The sequence below is a fragment of the Anguilla rostrata genome, chromosome 13 (genome assembly GCF_018555375.3).
Source record: "Anguilla rostrata isolate EN2019 chromosome 13, ASM1855537v3, whole genome shotgun sequence".
Classification (NCBI taxonomy): domain Eukaryota; kingdom Metazoa; phylum Chordata; class Actinopteri; order Anguilliformes; family Anguillidae; genus Anguilla; species Anguilla rostrata.
The window spans coordinates 31,067,905-31,082,229 of NC_057945.1; the positions used below are offsets into that span (position 1 = coordinate 31,067,905).

At 39.8% G+C, this 14,325-nt stretch overlaps 1 protein-coding gene across 7 annotated transcripts; it reads left to right on the top strand.

Moving 5' to 3' along the window:
• On the top strand, positions 1-12,917 carry b4galt3 (UDP-Gal:betaGlcNAc beta 1,4- galactosyltransferase, polypeptide 3). 7 transcript variants are annotated; one of them, XM_064303875.1, is made up of 8 exons: positions 299-613; positions 3,768-4,014; positions 4,330-5,031; positions 5,513-5,748; positions 6,340-6,530; positions 7,091-7,213; positions 8,282-8,386; positions 8,814-12,917. In XM_064303875.1, the coding sequence occupies exons 3-8, from the start codon at positions 4,761-4,763 to the stop codon at positions 9,100-9,102; spliced, it is 1,215 nt and encodes a 404-aa protein (XP_064159945.1). In that variant the 5' UTR covers positions 299-613; positions 3,768-4,014; positions 4,330-4,760; the 3' UTR covers positions 9,103-12,917. The 7 variants fall into 7 exon arrangements, with proteins under 7 accessions (XP_064159946.1, XP_064159950.1, XP_064159945.1 ...); XM_064303874.1 differs by having other exon boundaries at positions 3,768-3,867; XM_064303878.1 differs by lacking the exon at positions 299-613 and adding an exon at positions 667-821 and having other exon boundaries at positions 3,768-3,867.
• Positions 12,918-14,325: the final 1,408 nt, after the last annotated feature.

Sequence of the window (14,325 nt, forward strand, 5' to 3'; positions counted from 1 at the left end):
AATTAATTTAACCCAGAGAACCTTAAACGTTGGAAATTTTTGACTGTGATCCTCTTTTAAGGGCCAAATAGTAGCGTTACAACTCATCTGCGTAGTTTGGCGTTGTGTTGCGCTTTAGCCTTCTATTGATTTCTTACTATCGTCTAAATTAAAAACTACAGTGTTTGACATCAGTCGACGTTGCACTTGCGTTACAGTGATCCCGTTCGTCGGTGGCACCTCCAGGCTGTTCTGTGGAGCTACCACATATAACCTATTTCGGTAGTCGCCATAATTTATTCAAAACCTGGTGTAAGTATCTGGTCACTGCCATTGTTGTCGCAGTTCTTTTTTTCTTGCAATGATTGCGACGTATTTCGTTCCGGCGGCTTGTTGTAAGTCATGGTTGCTAGCTCGGTAATTGTAGTCATTCCCGAAAACTAGCTCTGTCCCACAATGCGCGTCATCTCTGCCCCTCAATATGTCGGTTACTCGGCACCGCCACCGCTGCTGCTCCCTGCATAGAGGGATATCAGATAGGAGATGGTTTGCGTGAATCGCCGATGTGGTTGGGAAGCGATACATGAAGCAATATCAGAGGATTTCAACAATAACAAGAAACGCACCGAATGAGGTAATATCCTTTCAATCGAATGCGCTTTTAGACACTGGTCTTTTTCGTTGCCTATGTAGCCGGAGATTTGAAACCTTGCAGGACAATGATAGTGAAAGGTATTTTATTAATGAAGCTAACGCTGCAAACATGCAATGAATGGGGAAACATAAATCACACAGATGTTTCGTAACAGTTCTAATGAAGAGCTTTGCACAGGCTTGATAAGGTTTGTTCGTTACCAATCCGAGCAGTTTACGTTTGTTGTTGTTTTGTCATCTATTAGGCTAAATACATAGCCTACATAGATTAATCTGACGCGACCCTTTTTGATTGTTGACGCAGCTACAATGCACTGTTTCTCTTGTCAATAACATTTTGCTGACCAAATTTTATATTTGTTTACGTTAAATAGTTACCCAAAAATGAGCAATTGAAGTTGTTTACTCGGCGTATTTCTGGTTTTCTACTTACGGTTATTAATAAGAATCTATTATCATTCCGCTCTGTGAAGTGCCTTAAAAGGTTGCTAGCTTACAGTTTAGCATGATGATTTAGGGAAATGCCACCATCGCATCGCCTCTATCATTTGTTTTACTTAACGATGAGCCTGGGCATCACTGTTCATCTGATTCTTCAGTCCTAGCGCAAAGATCTAGCATATGTTTATACAGTGTGCAGACAGTGTGCCTATAATTGCAACAATTGATTTAATTCTAACTCCTTGAAGCGCTGTAGCCTGGGTGGTGCTTAAACCCAAGAGTTGCAATCTTGAAACTTGGGTGGGACGTTGCTGCAGTACGCCTTGTATTGTTCAACTGAAGTGGTGTTAAACCTCCGGATTTTAATTAGAAATATTAATACGTCGAATAGCTCTGTTCGCTTTGAGGGTGCTTTACTATCTTACAGCACATACAAATTATAAGACCTGAAGCTTCGGCTGATGACATTGACTTTTCCCACCTTCCAGAGAATACCGAGGAGGTTATATTTGTTGAAACATTATTTTAGTGTCCTTTAATAGTGCATGTCCTTCACATGCCACAATGTGACGCTATAACCTGACGAGACCTGGGAGTCACTTATCTTTGTATCAAAGCAGCCACCAGGGACCAGTTTAGGTCCCAGATCCCAGGCTGTGATTTCCTGAACTTTTTAGTTGCAGCCATTGTGGACTGGCTGGTTCAGTATGTGCAAGTTTTGTTTCTCCTATGCCTATATTCTCTGCTGTGCTTGTCACATTCATAGTTATGAATTTGTTATGAATACGTGTGGCTACATGTGATGCAGCTACTTCTAACAAACCTTTATATAGATTACATGTGGCCATTTGGCAAGCGTCAAAACTTGCATGCATTATTTATGCCTCTGGTATATCTCCATGTCAACAAAGCTGTTTGTTATAGGTTGGATAATTATTTCAAATAAACACTGCGCCCTGTTTTTGTTTGCTGCATCTTACAATGTTTGACAATCCTCAATAAACAAGGTGGTTTGAGCATGTTCAGTTTTCTCACTTAATTGTTTTGAGGAATGGAAAATTTTGTTAGCTGGTGTATACTTTCAATCACTAATAATTTGCTGAGAAATTAATGTGTATTACATGTATGACAAATTCCACTTTTACTCTATGACTCTGTGACCATGTCTCGCATGCTTATTTTGATGTATAATTAATGTATGATTCAGCTGTTGTACGACCCCCCTCCCCCCAAAAAAAACCCATCAGTTTGCCATTCAGAAACCTATCACACTATCATGTGTTTTGTTTTTCTTTGAGATGCCTGGCAGTTCCTGCATCTCTTTTAGGATGCTGTAGCAATGACTTTAGCACTTAAATGAAAAACAGCAAAAATCGTCTAGTTGATTGTGTTTGTAAAACACCTTATGTCATACATTTTTGTCTCAATTTAAACCATTCTTATGACGGCCAGTTTTTGTCCAGTGCACGCTTCACTTAATGTTTATGTTTAAAGAGCCTTACTTTGGATATCTCCATCTGAAGTTATGTAGTACCCTTCTTTTCAACAAGAAGATCCACCATCAGTTATAACTGCAACTCTGCTTTCCAAAATGATTGCTCTGCTCATTCATGTAGCCTGATTCTGATAGGGGCTTTTCAGTAAAGTGCTATCTGTTGGGTATTATGCTTCATGGCTCTGCAATCTCTAATGGTTCTCAAACACCTATAATTTTGAGCCCCTCTGTAAGATTAGAGGCCTTCTGCAAATGAACTTGGGATTCAAAGTGTGCCATACGGTTTTTTACTATGAATTTTAAGTAGCTTGTAGAAGAACTGTGAGCTGGCTTGAGCATTTTGGTGCCTCATTATTTGTAAACATCCTCTGCAGTACTGCCCAGTTAGTTGACACACACACCTGCTGCTCGAGCTCAATGCTACATCAGAGGAGTAGTAGTCAAAGTTTAGGTCATCCACACTAGTGCCCCCTGGGAAAACAAGTCTGACAGGATGTTGGCTACATTCTAGATATATGAACAAAATAATGCACAAAAAGGGAAACTTATATATTTTATTACAGCAGACTTTAAGCAATGCTGTAAAATATAAGAATGTGTAACTTCAGTTGATAACCAATTTTATTGCTTGACTTGAATACTTTAATTTTATTATGTTTTTTAAATGATGGATATATGAAATTGCTAGTAAATATGCACATGCATTAAAGTGGTTGGGGCCCATAGAGGGTTATGGAACAGCTCATCAGGACACTTGACCTTTAGTAAAAATGATGGTCTAGCTAGGCTGAATTACCCATTTTCATCAAAATGTTTTTTATGCTCATTATAGACCAAAATAGGGCAATTGAATATTTTTCACTATTTAGTTCTGTCATTATTTTTTAACTTGTTTTCTAAACATGTTTACCACAAGAGCGGGCCACAGACAGATAAGGGGTGTTCACGGGTTGAAGGGGTTCATATTTTATCCGAATATGAGGTACACGAGTGATTCTTGCAAATCGAGTGAAGAGTAGCCCTGTGTTCAGGGGGGCTCGGCTTGCCCAGTTCGGCCTTGCTGGCTCGAGCTGAAGCACAAAGTAAACGGGACAACTAAACGGATTTAAAATGAGCAGTGGGCCCTGCTTAGCACCGCACAGCGGATTTCTTTCAAGCCCGATTTTCTCATCAGGGGCCAATTTCTGTCCTTTCTCAGACTGGAACATGAGCCAGGGGGAAGGGCCTGTTCTGGAGGAGAGCTGCCTGTTGGGAGAAAGGCTTTGACACTGCCCAGACCAGGCTGAATCAGGACAGAGGTATCACCACACCAGCAGAGGGGCATACCTCCATTTTGCAAAGATGGCGCAATCCTCTGTTAAGATGGCTTGCATAGCCAACTGCATCAGCGTGTAGCATGTAGCAATGCAGGTGGCGCAGTGGTGACTGTACGAGTACACTATTGGGTAGGACATGTTTTAAAATCTTGCATCAGTAGGATATTGGAGATTTCACAGTATCACACAATTGCACCTCCCTGATAATTAAGTAGACACTTTTTGCCTTTGCTATGTTGACAGAACACAGGAAATCTCTCTGGCATGTCATGAATTGCGATTTCATACATCTATTGAGCAAAAATGTAATTGAGCAAAAGTGTAGCTTTTCTCTAAGCTTAATGCAGATGAACAGCATCTGGTGTGTTAGATTTTCTCAATGACAGTGTTTCCTGAATCTGCCTGTCAGCATCTAACCTCTTTCTTATTTCACATCTCTTTCAGAGTAAATCCCATCCGCCGATAATAGAGCCTCTCTGTCTTGCTCTCATATCTTGAGATGTGTTTTGTCAGATTGTTGAACTGACTTCCCCTAATCTTTTCCTGTCCACACTCCCCCTCTTCCACTCTTGCCTCCCTCTCCTACTTCCCACGGTTCATTTCTTTTATTTTGGACTCCCACCTCCTTTCCCTGTTAGGAAAGCTACCGCTTGGAGTTTTCACCTCCCGTCTCCCAACTATCTTTTCCCTGAGCACATCTTCTCCTCCTTCTTTCCTTGTGGACCTCCTTGATTGTCTGGTTTCGTCTGCGCTGCCGTTAGCCGGATACTATCTCTACACTCCCCGCGCAAATCTTGCTGTTCCTCACTGAGCCGAGCCTTAGTCATTGTGTCCCACGTACGCCCTCACGCCTTAGACCGCCCCTCTTCTGCGCCATGGCGTGTTTTGGCCGGCCGCTGGACTCCCCCTGCACCCTGGCCCTGCTGGTGGGGTTCCAGTTCGCCTTCGTGGTTTACTTTTCCCTCGGAGGGTTCCGGGGCCTGGTCTCGGTGCTGGTTCACTCCGCCGACTCCGAGTTTGACTATGCGCACCCCCACGACGTCTACACCAACCTCAGCCACCTGGGGGCGCTGCTGACCTCCCACACTGGAGCCCCCGGGAAGGGTGAGCAGCTGAGGGACTGCCACTCCCCTTCTCCTCTTCTAGGTGGGACTTTGTTTCTGAGCTCATCGGTGTCTCTGCATTGTGTGTGTCCGGCATTACATTCATCATCGCATGTTGACTTGTTTTTTTGCGTTGTGTTCTGTGTAGCCAGGTGCGGTTTCTTTGTGCTCCTGTTTCCTGTTTCCTGTTTTTTATTTTTTATTTATTTTGGTTGTAATTTCTTGCATTTCCATCTTTTTGTCTCATCGATGCCAGATGGGGGTGTCCTTTACCGCCAGTCCCGTCCCATGTTCTCCACAGCAAATGCCTGATCGTGGTTTGAACTTGACCATTCCTTGATAAAGCAGTTAGTTAAATAGTTGAGTCATTTTAGATGGCCTGAGTTAGCTGTCACTACATTTCAGTTCAGTTTCCCTCTGTTAGTTTCCCTAGAATTTCTATTTATTCTCACTCTGAATCAAATGACGTGTCAACGCTAAACTCTTGTCTCTGACTCTGGCTGTTTCCTCTCTCTTTTTTTAAGTTGGCCCGGTGTCTGTGCGCCTGTCCTCTCCCCTCACCCTGGAAGAGATTCGGGAAAAGAACCCCCTGGTGACCCTAGGGGGCCGGTACCGCCCCCCTGACTGTGAGCCCCACCACCATACCGCCATTGTGGTGCCTTACCGCAATAGGCAGGCACATCTGCGCTCTCTGCTGTACCACCTCCACCCCTTCCTGCAGAGGCAACAGCTGCATTACAGCATCTACATCGTACACCAGGTCTCAAGCCTATTCCTACTGTGGGGCTGTTATAATTTGAAGGGAGTATCTACAGCGATAACACATTAAGCAGTTTAAATGTGTAAATACATTGAAGATAGGAATATAAAACTTCAAACCTGCTAAAGTTAAGCATTCACTGATTCTTGATTAATTAATTTCAGGTTGCCGTATTTTGTATTTTTTATATTTATTTATTTTTTGTTGTGTATTTGACAAGTTTTACTATATTTTATGTACATTCATCACACAGTTTGGCATTATAGTTGAGAATGTTCTAGTAAAGGGAAAGAGAAAGGCATAGAGATTGTACTGTTACTGTTTTTATATTTGCTTATGTTTTACTACTTGATTGGTGGTGGTGGTGGTGGTGGTTATGGAGTTGGACCGTGCAAAAGAGAAATAACCCACTGTTTGAAAATCTTACTCTGTTTAAATTAAATAATATTACTTTTATTTGATTTTTATTTTCAGGCATTTTAATCCCAGTTTAAATGATAATATAAAATGTGCATAAGAAAATGTGTGGTTCATAAACTGCTCATCTATGAAATATTAATATGCTGGAATATGAATATGCTCTGCTCCCAGATGGGAAACTCAACCTTTAACCGCGCAAAGCTGCTGAACGTGGGAGTGAGGGAGGCGCTACGGGACGAAGACTGGAGCTGCCTGTTTCTCCACGATGTGGACCTCCTCCCGGAGAACGACCACAACAGCTACACCTGCCACCCTAAGTATCCCACGCACCTGTCTGTGGCCATGGACAAGTTTCATTACAGGTTCTCTTCAGCTGTTTGGTTTTCTGTTGTTTTTTCCCGTGCTCTCAAGAAATTTGTGAGACCCCAATCATTGTTGGCTGGTCACACCATTGCAGTATACTCCATAAATTCAGGGGAGCGCTTTCGAAGCCAAGCGTCTTCTGGAGACTGCACGTCTTCAGCGGCTGCTCTGGGGTACAGAATGGCTGCCGCTGGGGCAGGCTGGTCACGGGCTCTTAATAAACCAGAAGAGGTGTTATGAGACGCTCCCCCTCTGATTTCAGTAATGTGTTGCCCCATGGGGCTGCCATGACGCTGTCAGGATTTCATGTGAAATATAGAGCACCTCAGTGCGCTAAGAAATAACGGCTAAGATTTATACACCACTCAGGAGCCCCCCCCCTCCCCCCCAAACGTCATGGTGGATGTTGTGCCATTAGTCACTGTGGGGGATGGAAGATTGCAGTGCTAGCTATAGACAGCGTGGTGCTTCGATTCAAAATGGATCAATTGTGGATTCAGTGTCTCTAGCCATCTAACCACAGACTTGTTCCTGCCCCCTTTTCCCCCCTCCTGTGCAGGTTGCCGTACTCCCAGTATTTTGGAGGGGTGTCAGCAGTGACCCCTGATCAGTATCTCAGGATGAACGGCTTCCCAAATCAATACTGGGGCTGGGGCGGGGAGGACGATGACATCGCGGCCAGGTGAGAAGCAAGACTGCTTGCTGACCACTGAGGGATAATGAGGGGACCACTGTCCAGACATTATGAGGGGATAATGGACACATGATCATTTCACTCAATGGCAGGAGGGAAAAACAAGGATTGGATTGGTGAATATAGATAGATGGATGGATGGATGAACAGATGAATGTCGGGAGAGGGAGTCTTGCATTGCATTTTTTTTCTTCCTTTTCTCCATCCCCCTCTCCATTTTCTGAGCTTTTGCCTTTGTGTTTTCATGGCTCTCATTCTGTTGTTTTTCCTCCCCTTTTCCATCGCTACTGCTCTTTCTTTCCATCCACACACCTGCAGGATGGTCAGTATGTGTGAGTACATAAAATCAGGTTGGTCTGTGAACAAGGCTTTAACTTCTGAGGCTTTAAGTATTTTCTGGTCCTTTTGAAGAAATTTATATGCTTGTTTCTGATCATTTGGTAGACCTGTCTCGTGGCTGCAGCAGCCTCTGTCAGTTAGGAGAGACACAGGGGGAGAGAAAAGCTTGTGCTCTCTCCTGTAGTGCATGATGCTTAGCTGTCACTACTTCTCATTTCACAGTCTATCACCTGAGCTGTACAGTGTCTGCAGGAGAGGACTACGCTCCATGCTCATTTGGTGCTGGTATTCTGCAGGCAGCCAGTCAACCAGAAGAGTTACTCGTGTGTGCGATGGGATGAGGTCAATCGTGTCTATTAAAACCCTCCCTCCCCGAGTGACACTGCAGCCAATTATGTGCCGCCTTGCAAGGCTGCTTTCCACAGTCTTTACTGGTGCTTTCAGGATCAGTGCCCGACCATGGATTGATTCCAATTGTATGTTTTGTTTAGGTAATTGAGGGGAAAAGACTTGTATTTGATTTCAGTCCATTTTTTAATCTTCAATAAAATAACATAACAGAAATTCAAAAGTTCTACGTCACCCAACCTCTCTCCTTTGTCCTACTTAATTTCATTCTCATCTGGAGACCATTTTTTCCCTCTACTTCTTTCGTCCTTCTTTTCTTTACACCCTTTCTTTCTTCTCGTCCCCCTGTCCCTCTCCGTGTCTGTCTAGGGTGCGTCTGTCTGGGATGAAGATCGTTCGTCCCTCAGTGTCTGTGGGCCACTACAAAATGATCAAGCACAAGGGCGACAGGGGCAACGAGCAGAATCCACGCAGGTATGGTGGTCACATGGTCATAAGCCCTTTCAACAGCAATGTAAGCTTTTTTTAAAAAAAAATGTAATATATATTTTTATGTGAATATTTACAACATCTGCATTTCCCAAATGTGTGTTTTGATAAACTTCTTGTTGGGAACTAAGTTAAAGAAAAGGGGAAAAAAAGGAAACATATACTGTAGTACATCCCGTACCCCAACATCTGATGTTCTTGCCCTTTTCTTATTTTTGTGGACAACGTTTGAAACAAACCTTTAGATACACGCACAGAAAAGTCCAGCCAGAACACTGAGCCGTAATAGGGGAACAAACACATAACACAAAAATCCAAACATGACGGGGAGGGGGTCTCTGAATTAAAAACTGCATATTGGTCTATTGCTAATAAGGCTGACAGACTTCCGTCCCCTTCTCTTCCCTGCTAGGTTTGACCTGCTGAAGCGGACCAGAATAAACTGGCGCTCCGACGGTCTCAACTCCCTCACCTACGAACTGCTGTCCAAGCAGCTGGAGCCTCTGTACACCAACCTGTCTGTCAACATTGGGGAGGACCCTCAGCATCCACTGAAGAAGGTTCCGCCACCGAGAAAAATAACGCCTCCTCCAACCAAACTGACAAAAAAGGCTGTGCCCACAACCAGCGCTCCAAAAACGGATCGTGTCCATGAGGGATGGGCCAATAAGACCTCTAGGCAAAGGGGAGTGGTAAAATAGAGGCTGGGGCTGAGAATATGAAGATGGTGTTATGCTGTGAAATCTCCAGCTCGGTCTCCTGACTATAACTTTGCAGTTATCTTGTGTGTTTAACTCATGAAGACTTGGTCTTTGCAAAAAGGTATTGAACAAAAAAAAGTTTTATTTATTTATTTTTTTTCTTTATTTTTGTCAAGCCTCTTTTTTCACCTATTTGTACACATGAAAGGAAGGATGTTGGAATGAACTACTCCAAGTGGTAGTTACAACACCAACCAAATAGCCGCAAGGTGACTTCCTCCCAGGGAAATGGGTGGAAATGAACAAGTCAACGTTAAAACAGTTCAAATGGCTGTTGTGGTGCTGGAATGTGAGGTGAAGAGTACTTGGTTTACTGTTTTTATCTTGTTTTTGTTTTTTTTTGTCCGGTGGTTCTTGTATTTGACCTTTACCCTGCAGAGAGCGATTCATTGTTATCCAGAGATCTTTGCACCATATGGGAACAGACACTCTTTCACCGGTACAAGTCTTCTGTTTTCCAACAAAGCTGCTGCCAAATTCTGCTGTTTACCTCCAAAATGTGGGTTTGTGTTTCTGTGCCTTTTCTCTTGTAGATGTACAATTTATATTTGTGTGCATCAGTTTGTTAGTTCTTTATAAATTATTTCTCAGATATGTACTGATATTGATATATTTTTTTTGCTGTTTTCTTGCAAAATATTCCCGAAGCATACAATGTTTGGTGTTTCAGTGGATTGTGATTTTATTTTAGGTAGAGACAATCAGAATATTTCAAGAATTAGATGATAAAGCAAGCAAAGTGATTTTAAAAATGTAGAACTAATAAATATCCTTGTACAAATCAAGTTTTAGAATACATGATTATTGTAATGCTGGAATGCATTAATTTCATATAGGTTTTCTGATTAGTTGTGTGCATAACTGAAGAAATTTAGTGGTTGCTTTTAATATATTGATTTGAGAGCAGTTTGTTTATGATATGCTATACATGCCCAGTTTTCTGAGTTATTCTCACCAGTAACAGAACCCTGATCCCTTGCTATTGAATGGATTCCTTTATAAATCAACCTTATTGAAGTTCCACATTATCAGAGACCAAATTATGTTTATGATAAAAATGAAGAAAGGGAGCCACAATCTTATCAACTTTGCATTGTTGAGGGGCATATGACCACAATGCTATACTGTGATGTTAAATGAATCTGTGAAGGCTCTAATAACTGGACAAGTTTGAACTTGACAGTTTTATTTTTAGTCATTATCTGTTTGAAGTACTGTACTTTTTATGCATATCCATTTTAGAAATATTACTTTTTTTGCTTTGAGTTGCACAAGGCTTGCTGTTGTGGTTTCCAATACAACTGTATAATGTATCTGATGAAATTATGGTTGTTTTAAGGATGTTTTTTGTAAAGACAAGTCATTTCAACAAAAAAAAAACTGCTCAATCTTTATGTGCCTCTTATGTAACAGGATTGTTGTAGAGTGACGTTTAACTCTAAAATGGGTTGAGCTATCATGGGGTGTCAATGAAATTTGCTATTTCTTGGGAGTTTTTACTACAGACAGCAAATGCGTTACGATTGGTACTTTTTTTTGGTACTTCTGAGTTAGTGGCCCATGGCACATGGAAGCTCCACCCATTTTGGGTTTAATTAAATAACTCTGCTATCACCAGTGTTCAGTTCAAGATGAGCATTGCCCAGTTTAGATTTTAAACTTTATTGTACAAAATGGGTTCTGTCTTACTATTCTTGTTGGAAATATGTGTGTTTACTTTGCTTTTATCTTTTAAATGCCTTCTTATTTACTGTGTAAACACTAGACAGTGTTGAGATAATCATATGAAATCTACTAAGTATGCGATGAGTTGTGGTATCATTTTTGTTTTTTGATGCTGTGTTTGATTTTAGATTTTGTGGCTTTGGTTTGAGGTAGGGTGTAAGTTCTATAGAATAACAAATTAAGCTAAGAAAATAATGCTGACCATGTGGATTGTTTTAATAAATTCAAGACAGAAATTTGGCCTTAACCTCTCAATGATCGTTTTAGTCATCAACAACCTCCTTGATGATTCCTCATGTATTATTGCTGCATATGTAGATATTGTCAGGCCAAATTAAAATTATTTTAAATGATGAAGCTTTTTGCTGTGCTGTTTCATGTAGGGCCTCATTCTGATATTTTTGAGCAATTGAAGGAACAGATTAGTCACTTGAATAGTTTTATTAAGATGAATCCATGGTACACCATTTATTGTGGTACGTAGATATAAACCACAATATTCAAAAAGTTTAACAGGGTACAATAAATAATGCTTAACCACAGTGGGAATAATACAAGTAGCTACTGTGAATGATTTGAAAAGGCTAATGAATTAAAATAAATGATTAGACATTTCATGCATAATTTTTAATCGCTGAGTATTTAAATGACTTCATGGACAAAATTAATTTTACCATACTGCTTTTAAATGTAGGTACCTGTACCTTCAGTCAGGAAAAAAATGCAGGTGAATTTGAGAGGCTTTCTTTTTTCATACGGTGTTAATGGTTCAAATTCTTACCTTTTAGCAAGCCAGAGTTAGATTCATTGATTCTATAAAATTATGTAGTTTTTGGAAATTGAAATAACCTACCTTCTCCTATTCATTTCAGGCTGATTTTGTCCTTAGGGAATGTGTCTTGATCTGTAAATACTTACATGAAATGAATACGCACTGTTAACTGTATGTGTAATATCACTGTGTAAACATTACTGTATGCATGTACATACATTTTATATATATTAAATGTATGTACAAGCACCATATGCTATATATAAGCTATATATATATATGTATATATATATATATATATATATATATATATATAGCTAGCATATGGTGTTATCGCAGGCATATATACATGTATATCTTTATACGTTATAATACATTGGGCAGGGGTGGGGGGGTGGAGGGCATTCAATCTAACCAGTATGGCATTTGACAAGCTTTGAGTATTAAGTTCAAGCAAGTATTTTCCAACTTTTTAAAATCCTAAGTAGCACTGCAACTTTGTCAGGCAACAAACTTGACACAGAAAAGAAATTATAATTTAATTTGAAAAAAATGTATTTAATACCATATCAAATTTATTTGTGGACAGTGTCATCTATGTTGAAATGAGTGCCCCTTTTTGCCCTTCAACTTTACGAACATCAATATTTTGGTCAGGGTTTGTGTGTGGTCCATCAAATAAATGTCTGGTCCCTAGGATGCCTTAATGTTAATAGAGATGTATATTTATATTTTAGATTCAACCCTGTTAAGTATAGAGTATGCTGTTTTGCAAATTAAACTACTGAAAAACAAAAGGTGAGTAATGTATCATTTAGTTACCTTGAAGTGGGAGATTCAAGAGAGACCAGGCATCCTCTGAAATTCTATGTAGTATAAATGAAGAACAAGTAAACTAATGGAAAGTAAACAAATGCTTGCAAGAAGACAAGCAATCATTTCAGTTGATTAAAACATCTATTAACGGGTGAGTTTCATGAACCAAAAGTGTTATGTGAAAGGGAGAGACAAAAGCATTACACCCATTAGAACAGTGAGCTGTCAGTTTTGATTTTGATATTGGAGATGTATACAGATTAGAAGATTACAGGTCATTGTGCATTGTAAAGTAATTTTGTGGTCAGACGAAGTGTACTTTACATGTGTATTGTCATAAGGCATATTCAGTTTTACACAAGGATGTGCAAGCCTCAGAGTATTCTGCTTCAGAGTCTTATTTTATTGTAAAGCATACAAATAAAAAGTATTTTAAAAGGTCCTTCAGTTTGTTTGTGTGTTTTCCAAAATGCACATCACTGACCTTGCTTCTGTTGTGTCACAACAAAAAAGGGAGTAGTATGTTTTTCAGTAAGCTCACAGGAAGTGTACTTTTTCATACATTCAAGAGGTCCTCACTAGTCTGCATAAGTTAGGAACGAAGATGAATGGGAGAGTGACTTGCTTAAATTCTGCTTTTCCATGCTGCATTTTTCATTATGTTTCTCTTTAGCGTCAAGGTATCTCTTCTTCCCTCTGTGTTAACTATCATCGGAGAAAGATTCATTGGTAATGCACTCATTTACTTCAAGAACTTCACCATTCCATTCTCTCGTTCCCCAGTGGTAGAATCACTTGTCCATCAGCATATCTAAATATTTAAGGCGGACAAGTCCAGTAAAATGATATATGCTCTTCAAACTGTATGTTTCTGGGTTGAAATACTGTGCCCTCCTAAAATATGGGAATAGTAGACTGAAATTTGTTATTTTTGCTATATATTTAATGCATCTGAATTTGAGATCAAAAGATCAATATGGGACAAAAGTACAGACAATCAGACTCAACACAAGAACAACTGTTTCTGTAGAATGGCAAAACATACACATGTAAATACCATGAAATAAAAGCTTATTGTCTTTACTTTTGTCTCATATTCATCTTTTGATCACAAATCCACATGTCTTAATTATATTAATGCAAAAATGACAAATTTCACTCTACTGTTCCCATTCTTTTGGAGGGCACTGTACTACTTTTTGATTGTATTAGCTGATATACAATACAATGGGGAGATTTTTTCAAAGAAGTTTGGTGTATTGATTCAATAGAGCTGATTCAAACAAGAAGGCTATATCCTATATTCTCTACAATATATTCTCATGGAATATGAGTCTTTCAAACCCAGAGCAGGTCAGGTCAGTGTTAAATTTTGATATTTTACATTTAGGACAGTTTTACAAATACAAAGAAACCAAATGCTATGATACTACACACATTTCGTTCTGTTGAGAATTAAAATGCTTTGTTTTATTTATGTATTTTTTCATCTTGAAAGCAACAGTTCTTATACTGCCCACTACAAGAGAATTTCCTATGGGTCTTTCGGGGACCATGACATTTTCACGTACGCCTGAGTAAAACCATTTTACCGGGCTGTAAATCAGAAGTGAACATTAAGTGAATATCCATTAAAGAACGGACGCAGTGCCAGACCTCAAACTCTCATGTTTATTAACGACATGTTTTACATCAAAATAATAAAAAATGATTCCCTGTTTGTAATTTAGGAAAAAAGTAGGCCTATATACATTGGTTTTATAAATTTAAAACACTTTAAAATCCAAGAAAAAAGTTAAATGCATAGAATTTTAAACAGTGAAATTCACAAATACCATCTTGCAAAAATT